Consider the following 24,626-nt stretch of genomic DNA (forward strand, 5'->3'; position numbering starts at 1 on the left):
TCAAGCCCAAGGCTTTTAACTTCCTTAAAACATTTTACACTACTGGGTACTTTCTTCAAAGTTCCCCTCCTTTCTCTTCTGCAACGTTACATGTTTGGTTCTCTTTCCACCACACTGATTGCTCTTATCTGACTTCCCTTCCTCCTGCAGTTCCCTTAAATGTTAGCACATCCAAAATTTAGTTCTCAGGCTTCCCTTACTGCATCCTACTCGCAAAGAGGCCTTTCATGGGGTCCCACTACCCACTCCGTGCACATGTGTACCAAATCTGTATCCCCAGCTGCGAACTCCTGAGTTCTGGTTTTGTGTTTTCAACTACATGCTGACGAAGTCCATGGGGGTGGCCTACAGACACCTAACAGTACCTTACCTTAGCCTTTCTAAAACAAACACAAAACAAACACGTCTCTCCCTGCTCTAAACCTTGCAAGCACTCTAGAATCCAAGGCTTCAAATCTGTCACTGAAACGTCTCAGCCGTCTGGTCCTCATTCACCCCCGTTCCTTTATACCTTCCCCCAACTGCTTTGCACTGCTCTGATTTCTATGAATTCCTGTAACACTTAAGATCTGTTCTGTCGGAGACTGAATGGTTTCAGATACTATCTTGTCTCCTAAGTAAATTACATGTTCCTGAAGGCAGAAACTACCCCTACACCTTATACATTCGCATACTTATGCAGCCCCCACTGTACCTTGACCAGTTTGAAGAGAAGACAAGCAACAAACGCAGGTTCATAGAAGTACAACCACTTACTAGTAGTACACCACAATGGCTTTGAAGTCAGGTAGAACTCTGTCTGAATCTTGCCCCTATCACTTACTGTCACATTTAGACAGGTTAACTCTGAGTTCATTTCACAATACTCTCGTAGGGAATAAAGAAGATAATGCACAGAAAGTACACTGCATCGGGTATAGCATGTAACTGCCATTTGTTAAAAAAATTACTACTACTGTGTGAACAGTTTTGTGAAAGTAATCCAATTCTACAATGCATCCTATTTTTTAGAGTAGTTCAGGGGAGTGTTTTCATAACACGTTTATCCTGATGTCGGAAATGTGCTGAAAGGATTTCATGCTTGTTACAGAGAAGTTATTCTAGCTATGATTTTTTCCTCTGACCTTTCACTAGAGCTATCCTAGAATTTAGTTCTCTTTTGTAAGGCATCCTTGCTTATTACTCTTAAGAAGTATATTTTTTAAAAAAGGTAATTTGTCAAACACTACTCACCCCAGGTCTCCATCCAGATTTTCAAATACTTCACCTCCAACAGTTTCATTATCTGGATTCAAACAGATTTCTATCATATTATAAAGGGCATTTTGGCCCCATTCACTATCTTTCCGAGCTTTATTAAAATGTCGAAGGGCATCATTTGGTTCTCCAGTGTACCTTGTTAAATGTTTAAAAAAATCAGTTATTTCAATCACTGACTGTAAACTTTTAAGTCATTTATAATTTGTTTCACAAATACAACTATTAACATATTTTAAAATGTAGATTTTTTTTAAATGAAGAAATGTTTATTATGGACTTTAATCCCATTATGTAGGATTTATTTGCCAACACATTTACCAAAGATATAGTCCTTTACAGTATTGATATCCTGGCTCCAATTTTGCTCTGGAGTTACGTTTTTCAGCCATTAAGAAAAATCGTGGAACATCCTCAAGTTTTCCACATCTTCTTAGGAAATCAATTAAACGAGATAATGTCATATAATTATCTAGAAACAAAAAAATATTTCAAATATAGACAACATTTTATATCTTTGTTTTGATGGTTACAATTCCACTTTATTATAGTTTACTTCAAATGAAATACAATTTAAATATAAACAAAGGAATGCCTTAGAAGTTGTAGTCCCCAAGAGACTGTGGTCGACTGGATAACTTAGCAAATGATAAAGGTCAGGTTGATCTGCTCACAGTGAGAGAGGTTTTATATAGGCCGATATATAGAAATGTACATTTGCTGTTACTTACTTTTCAATCATTCCTGGGACCAAAATCTTCTAGAAACAGTCTCTGTGTAGATAATCTAAACTCTAAATGTAAAATTTAGCAGGACTGCTTTGATTACACGGGGCAAATCTCTCTATGAGACCTCCTTTTCCACCTACTGCTGCAAGCAAGGGGGTAAGATCAGTACATTCTGATGATAATGTTTGGGGTGGGCAATTAGAAATTTTACTCCAGCCTTTCCTTAATAGGTGATGTAAATAATAAATTAGACAATAGTTTATCATACTACAACCTTAACATATTTGTCCCAGTATTTTAATCTTATTTTACCTTCTTCTAAGGAAAAATAATTAACTTGGTTCCTTGGTCTCAGGTATAATTTCCTGGCACATTCTTACAAAGAGTTTCTTCTCCAAATTCTATGTAGCTCTTTCTTATCACTGAAATACTAAGTTTTGAGAATAACTTAATAAATATTTTTATAAGATTATAAAAATAATGTATGATATAGGTACTTTAGAAAATTTTGAAAAATACAGAAAAGTATAAAGAACAAAAAGCAGTCATTCCTACAGCTAGAGATTACCACATTTTGATTTCTTTTCATACATTTATGAGTGAAAATAAATCAATTTATAAATATTTAAATATAAGCAAATTAATATGCTTCTCCACTTACATATATATACAAAGTTGAAGTCACACTTGGGGTTTGGATTCAACATTATAAGAGTGAACATTTCTCAATTGTCATTATGGTTTTCAAAAACAATTTTAGTATGGATGCATAATTATTGATGGCTCACATTTTATTTCTCTGTAGTTGTGGGGTTTTTATAAAGATTTTATTTATTTATTTTTAGAGAGAGGGAAGGGAAGGAGAGAGGGAGAGAAACATCAATGTGTGGTTGCCCCTCACGTGCCCCCAACTGGGGACCTGGCCTGAAACCCAGGCATGTACCCTGACTGGGACTTGAACCAGCAACCCTTTGGTTCTCAGGCTGGCACTCGTAATACACTGAGCCACACCAGTCAGGGCTGTAGATGTGTTTTTTGGGTGTTTGGGCTCTCAAGTTTCAGTTAGCACAGAACTCATAGTAGGGGGGTTGTAAAAACCCTTATTATATAAGCTATTCAGATCATTTTCATAGGGTGAGTTAGAAATAAAATAAATGAAAACTTTTAAAGACAATTTATCCTTGATTGTATGTTCCAAGAAAAGAGAAGATACCATATGATCCAGCAATTCCACTTCTGGGTATATACTCAAAAGAACTGAAAACAGAGACTCAGACAAATATTTGTACACCAGTGTTTGCCGCAGCACTATTCACAATGGCCCAAAGTGAAAACAATCCAGATGCCCATCAACAAACGAATATATAAACAATATATGGTACCTACATGCAATGGAATATTGTTCAACCTTGAAAATGAAAGGAAATTCTGACACATGTTAGAATACGGATGACCTTGAAGATATTATACAACCCAAAATAGGCCAGTCCCAAAAGGACGAACTACGTGATTCTGCTTATATAAGGTACCTGTTAGATGCTAATGTCCCACTCTTCCTCCCCCTACCCCCTGGCAACCACCATCTACTTCCTGTCTATGAATTTGGCTAGCCAAATACACAGAGAGTAGATGAATTCTGGCTAGCCAAATACACAGAAAGTAGATGGTGGTTGCCAGGGAGTGGGAGGAGGAAGAGTAAGAGTGGGACATTAGTGTCTAGTAGGCACAGAATTCAGTTTGGAATGATGAAAATGTTCTGGAGATGGATTATGATGATGGTTATAACAATGTGAATTTACTTAATGCCACTGAACCATACACTTGAAAATGGCTGAAATGGTAAATTTTATGTTGTGTTTGATCACAGTAAAAAAAAATTATTAAAAAAAGACCTCTGTAGGCTTTGCATCTACTCTATTACATAATGACAAAATAATCCAGATTAACAATATCATCATTTGCCTTCCTTGACCCATAATTTCAGGTCTCAAGATTTATTTCCTGCTGCCTTTTGGAAACACTAAAAAGCAGACCATAAGAATATGGTTTCAACCCTGGCTGGTGTGGCTCAGTGGGTTGAGTACCAGCCTGAGAACCAAAGGGTTGCTGGTTCAAGTCCCAGTCAGGGCACATGCCTGGGTTGCAGACCAGGTCCCAAGTAGGGGGAGTGCGAGAGGCAACCACACAGTGATGTTTCTCTCCCTCTGTTCCCCTCTTCTCCTCTCTCTAAAAATAAACAAATAAAATCTTTTTTTTTTAAAGAATATGGTTTCAGAAAAAGAAGATTTGAATCTTTTAGCTATATGAATTCAAGCAAATTACTCAAATTCTTTGTCTAAAATTACTTATTTTCTTAAAATAGTGTTATAATATTTACCCTCAGAGTACCATGGAAATGAAATGAAATAAAGGCATGAGATATTGAGAACTACAAATATATTTACAACTCCCACAAGTTCTGATAAGAACTAGGATGACCACCCTATGATAAAGACACAGAATCTAGAAGCTGTATTGGATTAAGCAGGAATTAAGGTGAAAATTTCTGGCCCCCAATTTTTTTATGATATTACTAATACACTAATGTTATCTAAAGTCAATCCTGGGAGGCCAGTTTCTTGAATAATTATCACCTTACAATATTACTGAAATGTATTCATTATTAGTTCAAGTTAAAATTACCACAGATTAAATTACACTAGCTTGTTTTTTGGTTAAACATGAAATATGACAGAAAGCAAATTTCTACATGTAAGGAATCTACTGAAAACTGAAATGTATTACATTCAGAAAAAACAGTCCATATTTACTGATGGGTAGTGAGAAGATATCAAAATAATTATGGTGTGATGTGACAAGGCATGAATGAAGTGTTACGGAGTAACAATGCACAGAATTCCTAACTTTGCCTGGGGGAACCTGGAGACGTTCCACATAGAATTGGACCTTTGAGCAACTGAAGGTTAAGAGGATCTTACTAGACAGAGGCATTCCAAGATGGCGCATGCAAAGACAGAGCAGAGAAGAGCATGAGGGGCGTTGATAAGTTTGATATTACAATATATTAAAATGGAAGAAGGATAAGAAATATGAAAGGATAACCTAGGGCTGTATTATTATGAAAATAATGCTATGGTATTAGACTGGATCCTGGACAGCCATCCTAAATCTTAAACAGAGTAGTAACTTCTGATTGTTAGAATTAATATAGCCGTCCTCTGATGGTTTAGAGCTGCAACAACCTAGAGGCTAGAAGGTTAGTGGGGAAACTGAACTAGTCCTGGTGAGAAGTGATAAAGGTCTTAATTAGAGACGGGAGGCTAGGAGAAGATAGACTGGGCGTGGCTGTTAGCTATTAGCAGTCAGAACTCCTGGGTCTTGTTAACCAGTTGGTGTGAAAGCAGGATGTGGAGATTTTCAAAGTGAAAAGGCGTGATCTGTCAAAAGAGCGGCAATTAGATCTACAAAGAGAATTTTTAACCAGTTAGGGTAAGTCAAATTGGACAATTCATTTCTAAGTAAGCTAAAACACAGCCTTAATTTAAAGTATAAAATGTGTTACTGAGAAAGAGCAACAATGCACACCCACAATGTGGATCACAGGTTTAGAATAATTCTGACAGAACAGATCAGCGGCTGAGTTTGTAAAGTCCTATTAGATATAAAACATAGAACACAAGATTAAAAACAAAGTATCACAGACAATAAAAACTTAAAGTTCTTAAATGACAGTATTTCACAGCCATTCACTCATCCATTCAACCAATAAACATTTACTTTGCACCATCTGTATGCCTTTCACCATCACTGCCCACTATAGTGGGGACATGAGATGGGTATGAGGTGGTCCCTGGGAACTGGAGGAGTTTGCAGCTTAGTGGAGATGACAAATACATGCATCCATGCTTCAGCAAAATAACAGCATTATGTGGCAGAGGTATGGATGAAGTGATTTATTATTTTTTATTAGGGTGACCAACTCATCCCAATTTCCTGAGATTTTCTTAGTTTTAGCACTGAAAGCCCTGCCTTCTGGGAGATCCTTCAGTCTGAGGCAAACCAAAGTAGATGGTCACCCTACTCAGCATCACATGATGTATTTTGTGAGGTATTTGGTGGCAGTGGGGGTCAGTTTTTGATTTTGGCAAAGGGTAGGTATTTGGAGTGTTCCTGGGAAAGACAGTGGAAGAATTAGGAAGGCAAAGTGCATTATGGGCAAATGAAAAAAACCATGCAGAGACTTGGAGGTGTGGTTTTGTGCCATTTGGTATTTCTGGAGAACAAAGTTTGTATGCTAAATTTACAAATAATTAATTTTATATTTGTTTACGAACAGTCCAAAGTCACCAGTCTACTAAGCCAATTTTGCTATGACTTGGAAAAGATGCTAGTGCCAAATAACCTGGGTGAGATAAAATCCATCTGACAGAGGAGAGCATCTTCAAATTTCTCACGTGAGAGCTATACAGTCACCAATGGCTTAAAATGGTTTCTTGCAGAAACCATCTTGGATTATTTACTCAGAGGGAAATGCTGCAATACAGGAACTGCCTGAGATAGAATGGAAATATTATGTTGACCACCTTATACAGTAGTTCAGATAAGGAGAAAGGGACAAAATAGGGTCTGGAACCCGAGGTAGAAATGGCAGGAAACAAATGACTTATGCCTAAAGAAAGAAAGAGCAAGATTTGGGCAACAGAGATATGGAGGTGGGCCTATACTTTGGACTCAGAGTGAGCAGCAGAGGTAAGATGGTGAAATAACAGCACTCTTTTAAAGATCACCTGAGTACAAAATGGAACAGACAAGGCACAAAACAAAAACGCGGCCTGAGGCTCTCCCAAAGTGGGATGAAATTTTAAAAGATAATAAAAAATAATAAAAAGAAATTAAAATGTTGATATTACCATAAAAACAGATAGAATTTTTTCCTGCCAATCTTTTCCCTAGCTAGGGGTATTTTACTTGTAAGTAGAAAGTGTTCTATAAACTCAAACTTTTAAAAATTAAAAGCATTAGTAAACTCAACATGCAGCGTACACTGGTTCTTTGAGTTGCCCCAAGTTGACATATGCCACCTGTGTCCACCTGCCCTCACCAGGCAGCTCTGCCTGCCTGTGGCGTCACTCTGAGCTGAACGCAGTAGGATTTAGAACAGGGGTGTCCAACTCATTTTCACTGGGGGCCATATCAGCCTCGAGGTTGCCTTTAAAGGGCTGAATATAATTTTGGGACTGTGTAAATGTAACTACTCCTTAACAGTTAAGAGAGAGCTCAGTGCTGCCACTGAGTAGAAACAAGGTGCCAGGCTGGATAAAACAAGGTGGAGGGCCGGATTCAGCCCTCAGGCCTTGTGTTTGCCACCTGTGGTTTAGAAGAACTGCTCTACAACTTCCTCTGAGATTTCAAACTCTTTAAGTAATACTAAAAAGGGGAGGGACACAAAAAACTCCAGAATTTATTTATAAAAAAATTGTGTATTTATTCCTAGATGTTTAAACTTCAGTCACCTTCCAAGTGCTCTCCATTTGATGCAATACACCTATCAATATGTTTTTCCACTGCTCAGAACAGTTTTTGAACTTGTTGATTTTGATGCCTTTAAGTGCTTCTGCTGTTTTTTGTTTAACCTCTTCAACATCCACAAAATGTTTTCCTTTGAGGATTTTTTTCATCCAGGAAGACAAAAAATGTCTCTTGGGGAAAGATCTGGTGAATAGGGAAGGTGGGGCATGAGGGTGCTGCAATTTTTGGTCAAAACCTGCTGAAAAGTCAGCACAATGTGGGCAGGTGTGCTTGTAAATCACCCATCATGAAATGGACAAATGCACTGAAAGAGTCTTCAAAAAAAATTCACTGTAGCCAAACCCAGCCTCTCACACCACCACCAGCTGGTACACTGATACAGATGGGTTCCTAGAACACTCACCTAGAGGGGGAAGCCTGTACCACAAGGGGCCTGGCCTCCAGAAGATAATTCCAGTTTTGGGGGGACCCCCTCGCATAACTAACACACGTTACTGTTTTAACTCTCCCTTTCTCTTTTCCCTTCCCCTCACCTCCCTCACTACCTCTCTTCCTTCTGCTTCTCCTTCTACTCTTCTTTCCTTCCAGCATTCAACTTGGCAGATACGGTTATAAGTCCTGGAAACATAGCAATGAAGACAAAGTTCCTGGCCGTTTGTTATGTTCTATAATTCACAATTTGTTTTGTTTTACGAGTGATATAAAAATAGGATGAAAGGATGGAGTACACAGTAAGAGGCATTTCTGATACAGGATGGACAGGGAAGGGCACACTCAGGAAGAGGAAATAGCAGCAGAGTCCTGAATGAAATGGAGTAGCTACTACGTGACCATTTGGGAGCAGCATATTTCAGGAAGAGGGAACAGCAATGGCAAAGTCCCAAGGTACCACCCTGCTTGGGCTGTTGCCTACCTGATACCCACTATCCCTTTCTTCCTCAATGTCGGAACCCTAATTTGTTTCCATGTGGCACTGTTTAGCAAAAAGATGACATTTCCCACCCTCTTTTGCAACCATGGAGGTGTTTCTAGAAAGGGTTTTTTAGAGAAAATGAAAACAAAATGGTTCACTGGACCTTTAGCCCACCTCTACCCCCATCCCCATCGAGGGTGGGGAACAGCACAGCCCAGAGCTGCAGTGGTTGTCTTGGACCACAGTGTGACACACAGAATAGAAGTCAGGCTCACGATGGTAGAAGGAAAAGAAGAACTTAGATTTTGTGATGATACTATGCCATTCCCTGCATAATTCATTTTTAAAGTTCTTTTACATAAGTGAAAAATAAAAGCTGCAGGTATTTAGGCCATTAGAATTATTTTGTGGGGAGCGGAGTGGTGGGTCTCTGCTACTTTCAGATGAAGTATTTCTAAACTATTTGGAGGCAAGAACTGGAGACAGACATGAGAACGCTATAGTAACCTGTGTGAGAGAATGAAGGCTGAGGCCAGGGTGGCAGCCATGGGGGAGGAGCAAAGTGGCGGGATGCTATGGGCTGACAGAATGGACAGGGTGTATGGGCAGACAAGTGAGCCAAAGGAAAAGAAAGTTTGGGGCCTGGTGCGTAGGTGTATGGTGATGCCATTTACTGAGATGAGCAATGGGGAAGGATTGGACTTGGAGGGATGCTGAAGATCAGGTACTCCGTTTTGGACATGATCCACTGCAGATCCTCCTGATAGCTGAGTGGGAATGCAAACAGGCAGTGGTGAACAGGGGTGGGCAAAAGCAGGTTAATAATAATAAAAAGTAATAAATTATAATACAAGAATAAACCTTGTTTTGTGTACTCACAACTGTAAACCTACTTCTGCCCACCCCTGACTGAGTCAGTACTAGAGATACCCGTTTGGGAGACATCAGCACATCCAGAGGGCAAAAAGGCAGGGGTCTGGATGAAGTCACCCAGGGGAGTGAATGTATTAAAAAGATAAAAGGTTCAAACACCGAGGCCTAAAATATTCTGATATTTAAAGTGCATAAAGAAAAGACAGACCTAACAAAGGAGAGTAGAACAGAGTAGATAGCTAGGAGATAAAATACCACATAAACCTCGCATCTCAGAAGACAGTCTTTCATGAGGAAGGTGGGGGGCAGATAGGCCATGCTAAAGAGTCAAGTAAACAGAGAGCTGAAAAATAAGCCCTAGGTCTGGCAGCATGGAAGCCTCTGGCCACCCTGCAGAAGCAGCTTCACTGGTGCTCAAGAGTGAAGAAAACAGAGACAGCACTTACAGAAATTGTTTTAAGGGAAATCTGCTATAAAGGAAAATGGGGAAATGGAGTAGTAACTGGGAGGAAAGACTAAGTGAAGAGTTAAGAGTCAGTTGTTATTTATTGATGTGTTTACAGTGGGGAGCTGTCTCAGCACGTTTGTGTGCTGACTGAGAAAAAATGATGGTGCAGGAGAGAGGGAAGAGCAGGAGTAAAGCCCGGCAGGAGGTGACGGGGGGTGGGGTGGGGGTGGGGGGGGTGTCCAGTGAACCCAGGGAGAAGCTGGCTGTGGATGAGATTGCAGACCCGGGGGGGACAGTGGCTGGAGCATGGGTGGACAGTGATGGGAGGATGGAGGTATTCTCTTTAGGGGGCCCACATTTCCTCAGGGAAGTAGGAGGCAAGGTTTTTAGGTGAGGACAAGAAGGAGAAAGGGTACCGGAGGCTTGAGGAGAGGAGAGGAGGTGTAAAAAGTAGCTGGAGTGAGTGTTCATTAGAGAAACACTCACTAATGAGTAGCATCCTCATAGGATGCCAAGTAGCATCTGAGGATCCATTTGGGGGTCTGTGGTGATAATTTAAAGTGAGACCAATCAGTGGTGTTGCATTTTCCCTACAGCCACGTCGATGCTCCAGGGCAGGTGTAGAGTAAGTACAGACATGGATTCAATCAGGATTGGGGTTTTTCCAAGAAGCCTAACAGCCAAAAAGAGGAGAAAAGGAGGTGATTGCATTAGAAAAATATAACCAATGAATATTTTTACCTGGCTTGCGTTCTAAAAGTTGTTGTAAGTGAAACACTGCTTGTTCATAGTTCTGCTTCCTGAACATGATATCTGCCATCATCTATGAAGGTAAAAGTTCGTTCTTAAAATAGTGCCATATATTTCACAAAGCACATACCTCCCATCAAGATTTAGCACCATGAAAACACATTTGAAAAACATGAAGAGGGAAGTTTAATAAAAAGGAGCCATTTAAAATTCAAGTTCACCTCACGCAGATTAGCACTGAGAGCAGGGTAACAGAAGATGCTCCAGCATGTGAAAGAGAACACCCTGTTCGCACACTGTATTTTTAGCAGAAAATATGTTTCAAGTGGTTATTTTAAAACTGAAATTTGAAAGAAACTGCATACTATATGTGCTATCACAGAAAGATGCCTTACTGGGCTTAGCCAAAATGACAAGAAGATTAAGAAAAAAACACTCAAATTCTAAATATTCCAAAGGAATTACAAATAAGCAAGACCTAATGAGATTTTCTTTTATATATTTTAAAAGGGAGACTCTGTTTCTTTTTAGTTACAGTAATGACTGCATAAACCTCACAAACTGTCAGCTACAGAGCTGTTGGAAAAGCTAACCAATAGCCTAACTCCAGTAAAAATGAGAAAGAAAAATGAAATTCTATTTAAGGCACAACATCTTAGGACAATAAATGAAGTATTTTTTCTGTAACTCCAAAAGACCTGTGAAGACTTACAAATTAGTCCAGCATGTCTAAGTACTTAAAAAGTTAGTCTTTCGCAAGTTACGGCCTTACCACACGAATTTCTCCTGACCACGCATCCTCTTAGGCATGGAGAAAAATTAACTAGGCCCATGATGGCAAGTCAGGCCTTATGTAGAAAACTAAGTTTACCATTCCTATACAATAAAAAGACTCCTTGTTTTCTCTGGTAAAATGTACTAATAATGTTAAAAATGTTATTTTTTCCAAAAGCCAGTGTGAGCCAGGCCTCTCATCTAGTGCTGGTTTCATGGGCTGAAATGTGAAACTCCCCCATGGAATGGAAAACACAGCCGCCTCTTTAGCACTGAAGTCCCACACTAACCGTGGTGGCAGCTTCATTGTCCTGGTCACTCTGGAGAAGGAGAGCACAGTGACGCAGGCAGGCGTCGGGGTCATCGTGTGCCAGGTATAACTGTGCCAGCTCCAACATCATCTACAGACAAAAGGGACAGATTAGCGAGAAACTGGAATAAATGGTGACTGAGGCGAATGTCTGGACACAGACTAAACTTCAGTTGATCAAAAGTCATCAGAAGAAAAATGCCAAGCATGGTAGTAGGAAAACTATAGGCATGCTCATCTTTATTTTCTCTTACACTGTGGGAAAAAAGGAAAAACAGGTGGAAACTTACCTGAAAAGTCGGGAGACACAAAGCACTATGAAAACAACACTGGTCTTAAATCAGGAGATCAGATTCTAGTCCAAGCTTTTCCATGATGGGGCCAAGTCCCTCTTACCTCTCACAACCTGTTTTCTCATGTGTAAAAATAAAAAGCTCAAAGCAGATAATTCCTAAGGCATGCTTTATATTTAAAACTAGAATTATAGGTCCTTTAGCCATCATTGAATAAGGTTATCTGTTGCTTTATACCTTAATAAAGGTTATTTTTGCCTTACATCTGAAAGAGTTGTACTAATTTCAAAATGCTCAATCCTAAACTTTAAATTCTAGAATATGATTGCCTTTTCTTCTATATCACCTATTTAAGTATTTAGCTATTTATTAGAGATATTTAAGAAAAATTTTAATCATCTATCAATTGTCTATCTGAGAAATAACATTTTACTTTATATAACCAGTCATGTATTGTCACTGTGCATTTGAGGTAAGAGATTCAATCTAGTCATTTTTGCATATCCAACACCAAACAGCAATGGAAAAACAGAGGATACTACAATAGCTGTTTAGCAACCTAAGTTGATTATCTACAACCAGATTATTTGAGACTGAGAAATTATTTTAAAGTGATTATTAAAACACAAATGAATATGAAAAATCAAAGTCCTTGCAGATTTACATCACTTATTTCATAATAATTTTTAGATCCTCATATTATAAAGACATCATACAAGTATTTTGAATTTATAAAAACTATTAATTTTTAACTTGTATTTTTGTTGTATTTCTTTTCAAATCTTTATTAATAAACTTTTACATTTGGGGAAATTAGTCAACATCTGGAATAAAAGGTGCTTAAAATTTTATAAAGGTACTGACCTTATTATCTGTTTCACAATGAACAAGCGCTTCCCTATAAAACTTAATTGCTTTTTCATAGTCTCGCTGAGCAACAGAATGTTTTGCAATCTCTGCACAAATTTCAGCTGCTAAATGTTTCTGAGCAGGAACTGCATCTGGTTGTTCCATCTGAACACGTTTTAGCACCCGAGCTTGTAACTCTCGAGCCTAGAAGAAAATAAGGATAAAAAGAAAACTTTAAAAAAAGAAACAGAAATTAAACAATTCTCAATAATGGGCACATAGCATAAGTTTTATAGATTTATTTAAGCACTACTGGCCCTCCAGCTAATAGCCTGATCCAAAGAAAGTCTTAATTGAGGTCTTAAACATGCACTTGTTTGCAAATGAGCCACCATGCCCATACTTTCCAAATGAAGGACTAAAAATTACTGGATCTTTCCCCAATGTTACAAGGCTATGTACAGGAAGCTCACTAAGGACGACATGCAACCATAAAACAAATATTTGGAAAAAATGTTGTTGCACTCTTGGGAAAGTACTGAGGAAATTACTTACAATAAAAAGGAAACAGGGTATTTGTTATAAAGAAAAACATTCTGCTATATGTTGTAAAAACAAAGAAACAACAACAAAACAAAAACAAAAAAGAATTGAAAACAACTCAAATATCTAATAATGGAAAACAGCTAATCGATGGCGTGTGTATATATATGGTTCTACGTTATGCACAGACACCCAGAAAGAAGGAAGGGGCCTTCCTCAGGGTAAGAATATAGAGGAGTTTGCTAAATTAGAAGAACATCAGCCTTTCTACCCACACATCTGTTTTCTGACACAACGAGGCCTTCCTTTAATAAGTGACAGAGAACTACTATGCTTTAAGCCTGCACAACAAAATTTAACTTGGAGCTAATCATTCACTAATGCACTCAAGCATTCATGTAACAGACAGTAAATGTTCGCCATCTGCCACACATTGTGTTTACACACAGGGAGCCCTTTTTGAGACCCTGTCAAAATGTTGGTTGACAACTGGCATTTAATGAAGATGGTCTAAAGCTGAGTATTTTTTGGAACCACAGGTCATAATATGAATTTAGGGAATCATAATATGCATTCTTCCAGAAATGATAAAGAAAGGATTAGAAAATATTAGTGTATAGAGCAAGTGGTAAATGCTAGTACTGTTTCATGAAGTTTTTATTTTGGTTCTGTTACTGTACTTATAAAGTGTGTGTGTGTGTGTGTGTGTGTGTGTATATATAATGTGTGTGTACATTGTATATGTATACAATGTGTTTATATGCATATATCTGTGTGCATGGCTTTGCATGTATGCACATGTACTTGAATACAAAGTCAAAAAACTAAAACAATGGTATAAATAGGATAATTGTACTTCTCCACCTCGCAACAACCTTTTGCATCTATTGTGCCAACTTAATTAATAATTCTGCTTTCTTTTCCTCTCAAAAGGCTTGAATGATAAATTATATGATCACCCTAGGTCGAAAAGATGAACAATTCTTTCCTTAAATAGTCTGAGTTTTACCTCTATATCAATAAATCTCTACAGAGTTAAATATGTGAGCTTCATTAGCTTAACTTCCAAGAGAAACACTTTTACTTAGTTAGTGATGCTTTGTGACTTTCTTAAAGGTAAATAGAAACATTGTTTTGAGCAACAGATTTTTGCATTTTCTTTTAAAGACATTTCATAAAATAATGTTCAATTTCTGTAAGCAAATATATGCAATGATCATTAAAAACTATTTTCATACAGAATAAAACGTTCTTGAAAAATTTATACCATTCCCTTTGTTCTTCCTTGGTTTCCAGAAAGATCAGAGACTTCATTTAATTTGTGTTAAAATAACTATATTAACTTTGATTGCCAATGCATTTACTTCCCCATTCCCTATTTTATAATATATATTCTTGTAAATTACCTAAAGCCATTGGGTAGAATGAAGTTTATATATACAAAATTTCATAGATTCTTAATTTTCCCTTTGTATTTGAATAGCCTTATTATGTATTTATCTTACTGAAAACCATATCAAAATAAAATATACCATTAAAACCAGAATAGAATATTACTTTTTATATTGATGAAGATGGAGCTACATAGACATGCTAGAAAAATCCACACAAAGGAATATTAAGTGAAAGAAGTAAAAATAAATGTAGTCATACTTATCAATTAAAATTTTACAAAGTCATAAAATTGTTAAATGTTTTATGACATAGATTTAGATTTTTGTTTTATGACATTTATTTAGATTTTTTCACAGAAAATATAATTTACTAAAAAGTAATTTTTCCTACAATTAAAATATTAAAATAATCTATGATTTCATTTGTCATTCAACAAAAATTTCAAGCACCCATCGTGGTACACAGATTTTTGTTTGGACCCCTGTTGGCGTTCACTCCCTGTATAATCACTTCTCTTTGTGTGAGGTGGAGCCTGTAACTTGCTTGTAACCGAGAGAATATGGCAAATCTGAAGGAATGTTACTCCCTTGATGACAATATATAAGACTGCCTTGCTCGCAGACTCACTCTAGAGACTTTCTCCCCTGATGGCTTTGAAGAAGTGGCCAGATTGGCTAGCCCAGCAGGCAAAATGCTGAGGCACCTCTCTCAGAGCTAAGGGTGGCTTTCAGCCCACAAGAAGCAAACAAGAAGCCAGAGCCCTAAATCTTACAACCTTGAGGAAATGAACTCTACGAATAACCTATGTGAGCTTGAAAGTCTCCAGATGAGAACCCAGGCTAGGTCGTACCTTGACCGTCTAGACATCTATCTGTACAGGACCAAGCTAAGTCACACCCAGATCCCTGGCCCACAGAAACTGAGCAAATTAGTGTGTATTATTCTCATCAACTAAATTTGCGCTAATTTATTACACAACACAGGAAACTAATAGGACCTACTTTGAGGCAAGCATTTACTGGGACTTTGTCTACACTCATGGAAATTGGAATTTTAGTAGAAAGATAAAATAATTATGGCAGATCGTGAGGAGTTTTATGGCTTAAAAATACTGGTTGCCACGGTAAGAAACAAAACGTACTCTTAGAGGTCAGGTGAGATTTGAAGAATGCCCGGTTTATATCCTAGTGAATCTGGGAGAAAGAAAGATGGGATGGAGTACAGGCATTAGGAGTTATCAGGGTTACTATTGTTGATCAAAGAATTATAAGGAAAAAGAGCTGGAAAGATAGAGATTACAACAGGTAAGCCTCTTAAATAATTTATGTTTTGTCCTTAGATGCCTTAGGAAGCTACTACTATGTGTTTGTAAGCAAAGGAGTGACAAAGCCGGTCTGCAGTTTAGAAGGATCACCATGGTGCTGTGGAGAACTGCCTGGAATAAGACAGCATTGAAAGAGGATGGGGACCAGGTAGGAGGCTACCGAGGAACCTATGCAAGCGTGAGTGGCGATAAGGCAGGAAAGTTGGGTTAGAGGGATGAAGAAATGTGCCTCCTGCATCCTGTCACTGCCTAAAAGTGTAGCAGCTGCACAAAAATACTATGATGGAACTCCTAAATTCTATGATGCGGAAAATTAAACTCAATAAATAGGTGCTGAGTGAGTGAATTTAAAAGGTCAAAACTTTGACTATACTTGTAAGTTTCTGTTTGAATTATATTTCAAAATATGTCTTTCTGGAGCTCAGAATACAGAGAATGTTATAGCTGGGAAAACTGGGTGGCTCTTCAAATTGTATTAAAGGTGAATAATCCCCATATCATAACATATAAGCTTCTAAATAATTAGACCTGGTTTGTTGGCACGGTCTAGTCACAGTACACTGTTTGTTCTTTTTTTCGTGCTGCTTGATGTGTCTGCTGACAGAACACAGAGGCTCGTGAAACTAGGGCAACGGGCACTATTACTTATGAAGGGATAAAATAAGCCAAATTTACTTTTAAAATGTTTTAACAGTGTAAACTTACTAAAATTATCCTTCCCTTGTAGCTAACAGGAGCTAATCTACGGTTAGGTGCAATTCTCCCTCATGCAATTAAAATATAGGGATAAAGTATACTAACAATTAAGGGTAAGATATTAGCACTGTTGAAGATTACATACTTCAATAAAATCTTAAGCTTAAATGGGTATCACAGAAATATAAGAGTCCAAGTTCAATTCATTAATTACTAGAACAAAAATGTTATTGAACATTGCCATTGAAACACAGGCCACTATATATATATATATATATATATATATATATATATAATTTTCTGTTAGCTAAAGGTCAAAACCAAAAACATTTGATAAATTACTTGCAGGCTGCAGAACTCTTCTAGGTACATGAAAATGGCAAAAATGGCAAGTAGTGTGGTATTCTGGAAAGCAAAAATAATGAGATGCTCTATGTTCTACTTCAAGCTCAAAAAAGATGTGGAGCAAATCAATTAACAAACTTGACCTACAAGGCACATGTTGAACTCAGTAATGCCAGAAACATGTTATTTCAAACCCACATGGAACCTTTATCAAGACTGATTATAAAGTAGGACATAAAGCAAGCTTTAACAAATTTCAAAGAACTGAACCATCCAAAGTATGTCTTTGACCACCTTGGAATTAAACTATAAATCAGAATCAAAAAGGTAACAATAAAATTGGAACTGCCTGGAAATTGAACACTAAACTTTTAAATAACCCTTTTAAGTGATCAAAGTAGAAATGAGGAAATATTATAAGCTGAATAATAATAAATTTGTGGGATGTAGCCAAAGCAGTCCTTAAAAGAAATTTAATAGCTTAAATGAATAAGAATAAAAGCTAACCCAGCCCATTTATTACCTAAAATACTGTATCAATACTCTAGAAAAAGATCAGCAAACCAAATCAAAGAAAAGTAGGAAAAAACTAGTAAATGAGGTAAAAAGAAAACATTTTAATGAAGCCAGGAAAGGTAAAAGTTGGTTCTTTGAAAATAGTATGATAATAAACCCCTGGCACAACTGATCATTAAAAATAGAAGGAAAATAAAATTACCAATATTAGGACTATGAAAGAGGATATTTCTACAGCATTTTCAGATATTCGAAAGATAAGATATAATGAACAAATATGTCAATAAACTTGACAATTTAATGAAATGAAAAATTACTTTAAAAATATAGCTACCCAAACTAACATAAGAAGAAATTTTAAAATGATCAGTCAGAGATCAACTATAGATGTTGGATCCATTAATAAAAATATTCTATCAGAGATGCGTTGAGGTCCCAATGATTTTAAAAGAGCATCAGTTTATATACCAATCTCTCTCATGAACATAGATGTACAAATCTTGAACAAAATATTAGCTAATATCTTTAAATATTATTATTATTATTTTAAAGCATTATTGTTTAAAAAATTACAAAAATGTCTCATATATTTCGGGAATATAAGGGTGACCTCACATTTGAAAATCGATCAATTTGGTACACCACAATAACAGAAAAAAAAAAAGAGGAGTCACATGACCATCCTGATGGATGCAGAAAGTGATTTAAAATAAAATTTAATTCATAAAAAGACTGTTAGCAAACTAGAAGTTGAAAAATCATCTAAAAAAATCAGCTACTTAGGGAATACCTCAAAGAACAAGTGTGTAACACCCCTACATTGAAAACCACAAAACATTAAAAGAAATTAAAGAAGATACAAGAAAAAAAAACTAAGTTCAAATCCTGCCTATGACACCAGTCATGTGACCTCAGGCAAGCTTTTAAAACAAGCTTCCTCAGGTGTAAAACAGGATTAAAAATATCAACTTCCCTATTAAAATAATTAGCAATAATATATTTAAACAGTACAATCCACAGGCATTCAAACCTTCTTTCCGTTTTGACTTATTTCCTGTGACTGATGGGTCAGAAGAGATTGTTTTACTCTTAGATGTGGCACATTCCCTTCTGCACCCATCTCCCACCCCACGACCATGCTCACAAACACACACATTTGTACCTGTTGTAACGAAGCGATTGCATCACCGGGTCTTTCCATTTTACTATAAACTTTTGCCAGAAGAACTTGAGAACGTCCATCTTCCATGAGAGCTGACAGTTCATTTACTATGAATGAATTGAAAACATTGGGGAAAAATATTAATTTTAAATAAACGTTTACATTTTCTACCAGTTTTAAAAGTGGTCTTTAGAAAGAATAATTTTGAAAAATAGTGAGTAAAATTAAAAATTTTTCAGTCAGTTAACTGAAGAATGGCCAAATTAAAAAAACAATAGGATTAAAAACTGGCTGGAAGAAATGTTAAAGAACTGGATAACAACTGGAGGTTTTTCTTAGGGTATATATTTAGAAATAACAATGTAACAACTCAGCTAATAATTTCAATTTTCATACTTGTTATATAAAAACTTCTTTTTCTTGAAGTCATTAAAAAAGATGTAGTTGCTGCATGCAATGAAGAAGAAACTGTTTTTAAAATAATAAATACTTTATAAGCAATAAAGCACAGTCATTAACAACACCGATGTGATGCCAACCAGTCTGGTTCCAAATTTCGCTACTTCATGGACTAGCTATTTAACCTGAACAAGGCACTGTGAACAATGGTTCTGTGCCTCCTTTCCATCTGAGAAGAGGGAAGATCATAGTAGCTGCCTCACAGGGTTCTGTAAAATCTTTAAATATATTAAGTAAGAAATAAGTTAACATGCAAAGTAATTAAAATAAAGTCTGGCATGTGGTAAGTGCAATTTAAATTTCATAGCTCTGTGATCTAAGAGTAGTAAAAGAACCTTAGATAATTAACAGAAATACATTTGTTTCACCATTTATCAAGCACATGGTCTGTGCCACAATCTGCTGGAAGTGGTTTTATATAAACTATTTCTTTGAAATGTCAACCTGAGAGGCAGGTTTTGCTATTGCTCATTAATAGGCAAGAAAAGCTCTCAGGTGGGACAAGGAGGCGACAACCCCGGTGAGAGCAGGGGGAAGGCGAGGTCCGAGGAGCAACGCAGCGCAGGTGAAGGGCTGTGTAACCCACTGTGCAGTCTTTGGCTCAACTCTGAGGGAACTGGGTCACAAGGGGGCTTGTACAGACATAATCGGACTTACATGGATTAAAAGGCTCGGTGACGCTGCTGGGTGGAGAAAGGCTGTGGCGAGAGGTGTGGGGTGTGAGGATGAAAACATGGAGACCAGCTGGGAGGCTACTGTCCTAACCCACTTAAGGGATGATGGTGGCTTGGACAAGGGTGAAAGCAGTAGAAACAGGGACACATGGTAAAAACCAGAATATATTTGGAAGGTAGAGTCAAGAAGATTTCAATAACAGGGTGAAGGCAAGGATTCTGGCTCTTATCAACTGCAATGAAGGATGAAGTTATTGAGATGAACGAGGCTGCAAGTACAACAGATGCGGGGAAGCAGATTAGGAATGAGGTTTTAGACATGCTGACTTTAAGATGTTTATTGGAACCCAGGTGCTATTTGTCAGCTAGGTGAACCTGGCACATCACCAACACTCAGTCTTGATTGCTAATTTAAAAATGGGGAAAATTATATTTGCCTCAAAGACTCATTAGAGTATTCATGAAATAATATATAATGAAACACACACAAAGGCATTTAAATGCAGCATAGGGTATGTTCAGCAAACACTTACTAAATGAAAGTATTTATATTACATTAGTATAATATACTTACACTCAATATATGTAAAACATGCTACTTGAATCTCTCCTCTACAGCCTTTTCAAAAATCCACATTTAAGGCCATCTTCAGTGTTTTAAGCAAAGTAGGACAGACCTTTGCAAATATTTTTATGGAACCAGTAACAATTTATATAGTAAATGCATTCAAAATTAGTAGAATTTAAGCACCAACTTCATCCAACTTAAATTAAAAGATCAATTTGGAAATGTTAGAACATTTAGAGAGGGCTTGCTTTATCATGTATCCAAACATATTTTAAAGCTACAATGAACATGGTATTGGCAAAAGAAAGAAAATAAATCAGTGCAACAAAGCAAAGATTCCAAGAATCAGAGTCATATTATAAAAAAAACTTTATTATAGGAAAAAGTGATATTTCAATAACTTGAACTGAAGTAATTGGCTATCCATTTGGAAAACTATATAGCTTGTAAGAATCGTTATGTGGATTCAAGTTCTTCATTATAAAAATTAAAAATATGTACAAAAATTCCAAAAAATATAAGGAACTGTTTTTATAATATTAGGATCAGGAAAGCTTTTCTGAGCATGACAAGGAATTCAGAAGTCAAAAAAGGAAAAGACTGGCAGGTATTATATATGAAAATTAAATGTTCTATTTGACAAAGGAAATGATAAGTGTGATAAAGAAAGAACAGCATGGAAGAAAACATCGGCAACATGAATAATAGATAAAGAATTAAAGACAAAGGATGAATAGATAATTCCTAGAATTAAATATGATCTATAGACATAAAATAATGCTTAAACTTAGTCAACAAAAAATGCAAATTAGAAGGTTTTTTTTTCTATAAATAATTATGTTGTCACATTTATACCCTTAAGAAAGAACAATGTGGCAAGATTCAATTCCAGGAAGTACACAGTGGTATATAAACAAGAATTTTGTTTCAGTATTGTCTCCAACTTTTTTTCAATTTATTTATTTTTTATTTTTATTTTCTTTATCCTCACTCAAGGACATGCTTATTGATTTTAGAAAGAGGAGAAGGGAAAGAAAGAGAGGGAGAGAGAAACATAGATGGGCTGCCTTTCACACATGCCCTGACCGGGGACAGAACTCACAACCTAGGCATGTGCCCTGAGAATCAAACTTGCGACCCTTCAGTTTGCAGGAGGAGCCCAATCAACTGAGCCACACTGGCCAGGGCCAACTTTTCTTCAATTTAAATATCTATCAATAGTGGATTCATCAAATAAATTATGATGTCAATATATGTTAGAATACCTATGCTAAAAAAATAAAGAAGAGCTATATTTGCCAAAACGGATAAAAGTTATTAAATGAAAAATGCATACCACAAACCTATAGGTGTAATATGATCCCATTTTAGTAGAGCATGAGTAGTAGCTAATTGTGTGTGAGAAAAAGATAAGGAGAGACAGGGGCAGAGAGGCCAGTCGGGATGACACACAAGTTGTTAAATGTAGATTTCTCTGGAGAGTAGGAGAGGACACAACTTTCATTCACTTCTCTAATCTTTAAATTTTGACAATGAGCAAATACCAGATTTTAGTAAAAATAAAGACCTTTAAAAAGTAAATTTGTACAAACTTTAATAAGGCAATTTGATAGTTTCCAATTAAATTTAAAATGCACATAGCCTTTGACTTAGCATATTGCTCTTAAGAAATATAAGGAAGTGTATATCAACAAATGAGATACAAGAACATTCATTGTACCATGGTTTATACTCCCAAAAAGATTTGAGAACAAATTTAATGTGCAATAACTGGGGAAAGTGAAGTAATTTATGGGGTTACACCATGGTATGATGCCAGTAGATTGAGTGATGTGAATGTCCCAACATCAAACTATCTCTGTGACATACTGTGTGTGAACACACTGCAGAGCCAGGAGAATGATATATTTTGAAAAAAATTATGTATATTACAATTATATATTTACATACAGATAAAGTATACATTAACACACAAAAATGGTTACTTCTAGGGAGATAGTTTGAGAACAGGACAAGTAGAATTCATAGGAGAAACCAGGGCCTTACACATTATATTCTTTCATAGTGAATTTTTTAAAAACCTTATGAAAGTGTTTACTTGTTTAAACAACAGGCACAGTTGCAATTTAAAAGAACATTCCTTTCCATTATTTTGGAAAGTAAAGTATCTTTCTATAACACACTTAACTATTTCATAAATCTGTTATAGATTTTTCAAGTATCTTATTTTGGTAGAGTGACATTCTGGTCAATGACATAACCAACTTCATCTATAAAACACTGGGAACACAAAAGGACACTTATATAATATAAAAAAAAATTGATCAGATATATCAGGTGTAGATTTCTTTCAAATCAGGAAGACTGTCATACCCGGTTCATGAGCTAGCGCATGTTGAAGAACTTTTTCTGCTTTGTCATACCATTTCAATTTCAGTAACAGTTCAGCCAGGTCATAGCAAAGATAATTTTGTTGTCCACTTTTCAGTGCGGCTTCATAGTAAGTGATTGCCTAAACAAAATCCCATTTTTGTTAGGAAACAAGGGCAATGAGGATGGCATTCAAGCATAGGTACTTAATACATGGATTTCAAATCTATATGTAATTGAAAATAACCAAGGAGAAGCCTAGGCATGGACCTGCAGTATCAGTTAAGTACACCACTTTCTTAGAGAATCAAACATCACACAAGACAACGAGCATTTCTTGAATGAGTGGCTGAAAAGCAGTGCTTGGCAGTATTTTTTTTCTGGTTGTAGCCCAGAAGCTAATAAACTTGTGAGCTGTTGTGTGTATGTTCAATAGTTAACAGGAACAGAGCAAACATCTCTCTACTGGGGAAAAGAAACCCCAGTCCTCAAAGCACATGGCTTACAAACTTCATTCAACAGAAAGGATATCTATCCACTACGCTTGTTCATATAACAGATGTGAACAATAGCAAGTTTATCATACCCGACTTCGTGATAAGAATTTAGGTGTAAGATGAAGCCTGAAGTAAACTTTAGTGCAAACAGTCTTTGCAAAATGCAGCGAGCAGGAATGTGAGATATGAGAAAGTCTTTAGCACAAATTATAGTTCGTGGGCACAAGTTGGAGATTTACCACCATCAAGGTACGCACAGTGCTCACGAAGGGCCTCTCACAGAGCAAAGTTTGAAAAACTTGATCCAGTAGATAGATTTTAAAGTACAAAGTACTTACCTTTGCATAGTTATGCGTTTTCACAAGCGCTTTCCCAATTTTGCTTGCCAGTGTTCCATCCTTTGGGTTTTGATTTAGTGCTTGTTCATATGCTACTATGGCTTCTTCAGGCTGATGTTGACAGAGAGAAAAGTAGGCTGTGAACCAGCAGCCTGGCTGGAGCCCACTGACGGCAACATTTTATTCACGGGATTACGTTTTTCGTTTGGAATACTTAGTAAGACTAATAAAGCACATGTTTAAGTGCAGAAACCTTAATAACTTCGGAGAAATGATTGTTACTAGAACAGGTATAAGCAATCAGTATAAGCCCCACCCCCCGTTAATTGCTCCTTTGTCTTCATAAATAATAATAATGTGAGAACTAGGAGACGGCTTCTGGACTCTTCATTTCTGGCAGCCTTCATAAAAGCCAGGTAGTCAGAAGACTGACTTCCTTTAAAGAAAACACCATCAGAGTCAACAGTTTTCTTCACCTTTCTGTTTAAAAGAGACTCTTGCTTCTGATATGATCTATATTTTAAATAACAAGTGTTGAATTATTGGATCTAAATTTGAAAACAAAAAAAACTCTTTTATTGTGATGGTTGTCTCCTTTCATGAAGTAAACATTCTTTAAGAAAAAAAACCAAATTCCTTTTAATAGAATGCTATACTAATCACAAAGAAATATTTTAAAACCTAAGTTCAGTAGCATCAGAAACTTTACCTCTTGAATATTCATGTATGCGTCTCCAAGGAGAAGAAAAGAACGAGGGCTGGGCATTCTTTCAGCAATTTCTCTGGAAATCAGACCAACTCTATTTAGTATGTTGAATACAAATAGCTTCTAAACAATAAAGGGTAAGCTCGCTTATTTCAATGAACTAATCCCCTTCAGAGTACCTTCAACATATGCAACAGTGTAATATCATAGGAAAAAACCCAGCCACACCCACACCCAGACTGTTTATGCTAGATCACTCATTTGTTCATTAAATCTTTGCATTTTCTAAAATGCAGGAAACAGAATACA

The 24,626-nt window shown here is 36.6% G+C and overlaps 1 protein-coding gene across 1 annotated transcript in view; it reads right to left on the bottom strand.

The window, feature by feature from the left end:
• Positions 1–24,626, bottom strand: part of TTC21B (tetratricopeptide repeat domain 21B) — a 71,607-nt gene that overhangs the window by 14,502 nt on the left and 32,479 nt on the right. The window contains exons 16-24 of the mRNA XM_024579869.3: positions 24,321–24,393; positions 23,612–23,722; positions 22,780–22,918; positions 18,706–18,812; positions 12,740–12,928; positions 11,563–11,673; positions 10,490–10,571; positions 1,579–1,729; positions 1,234–1,395 (exon numbers count right to left, since the gene is read on the bottom strand). Coding sequence (XP_024435637.2) covers positions 1,234–1,395; positions 1,579–1,729; positions 10,490–10,571; positions 11,563–11,673; positions 12,740–12,928; positions 18,706–18,812; positions 22,780–22,918; positions 23,612–23,722; positions 24,321–24,393 — 1,125 coding nt within the window. The remainder of the gene's footprint in view (positions 1–1,233; positions 1,396–1,578; positions 1,730–10,489; positions 10,572–11,562; positions 11,674–12,739; positions 12,929–18,705; positions 18,813–22,779; positions 22,919–23,611; positions 23,723–24,320; positions 24,394–24,626) is intronic.

This window comes from Desmodus rotundus, chromosome 2 (assembly GCF_022682495.2).
Source record: "Desmodus rotundus isolate HL8 chromosome 2, HLdesRot8A.1, whole genome shotgun sequence".
Taxonomy (NCBI): domain Eukaryota; kingdom Metazoa; phylum Chordata; class Mammalia; order Chiroptera; family Phyllostomidae; genus Desmodus; species Desmodus rotundus.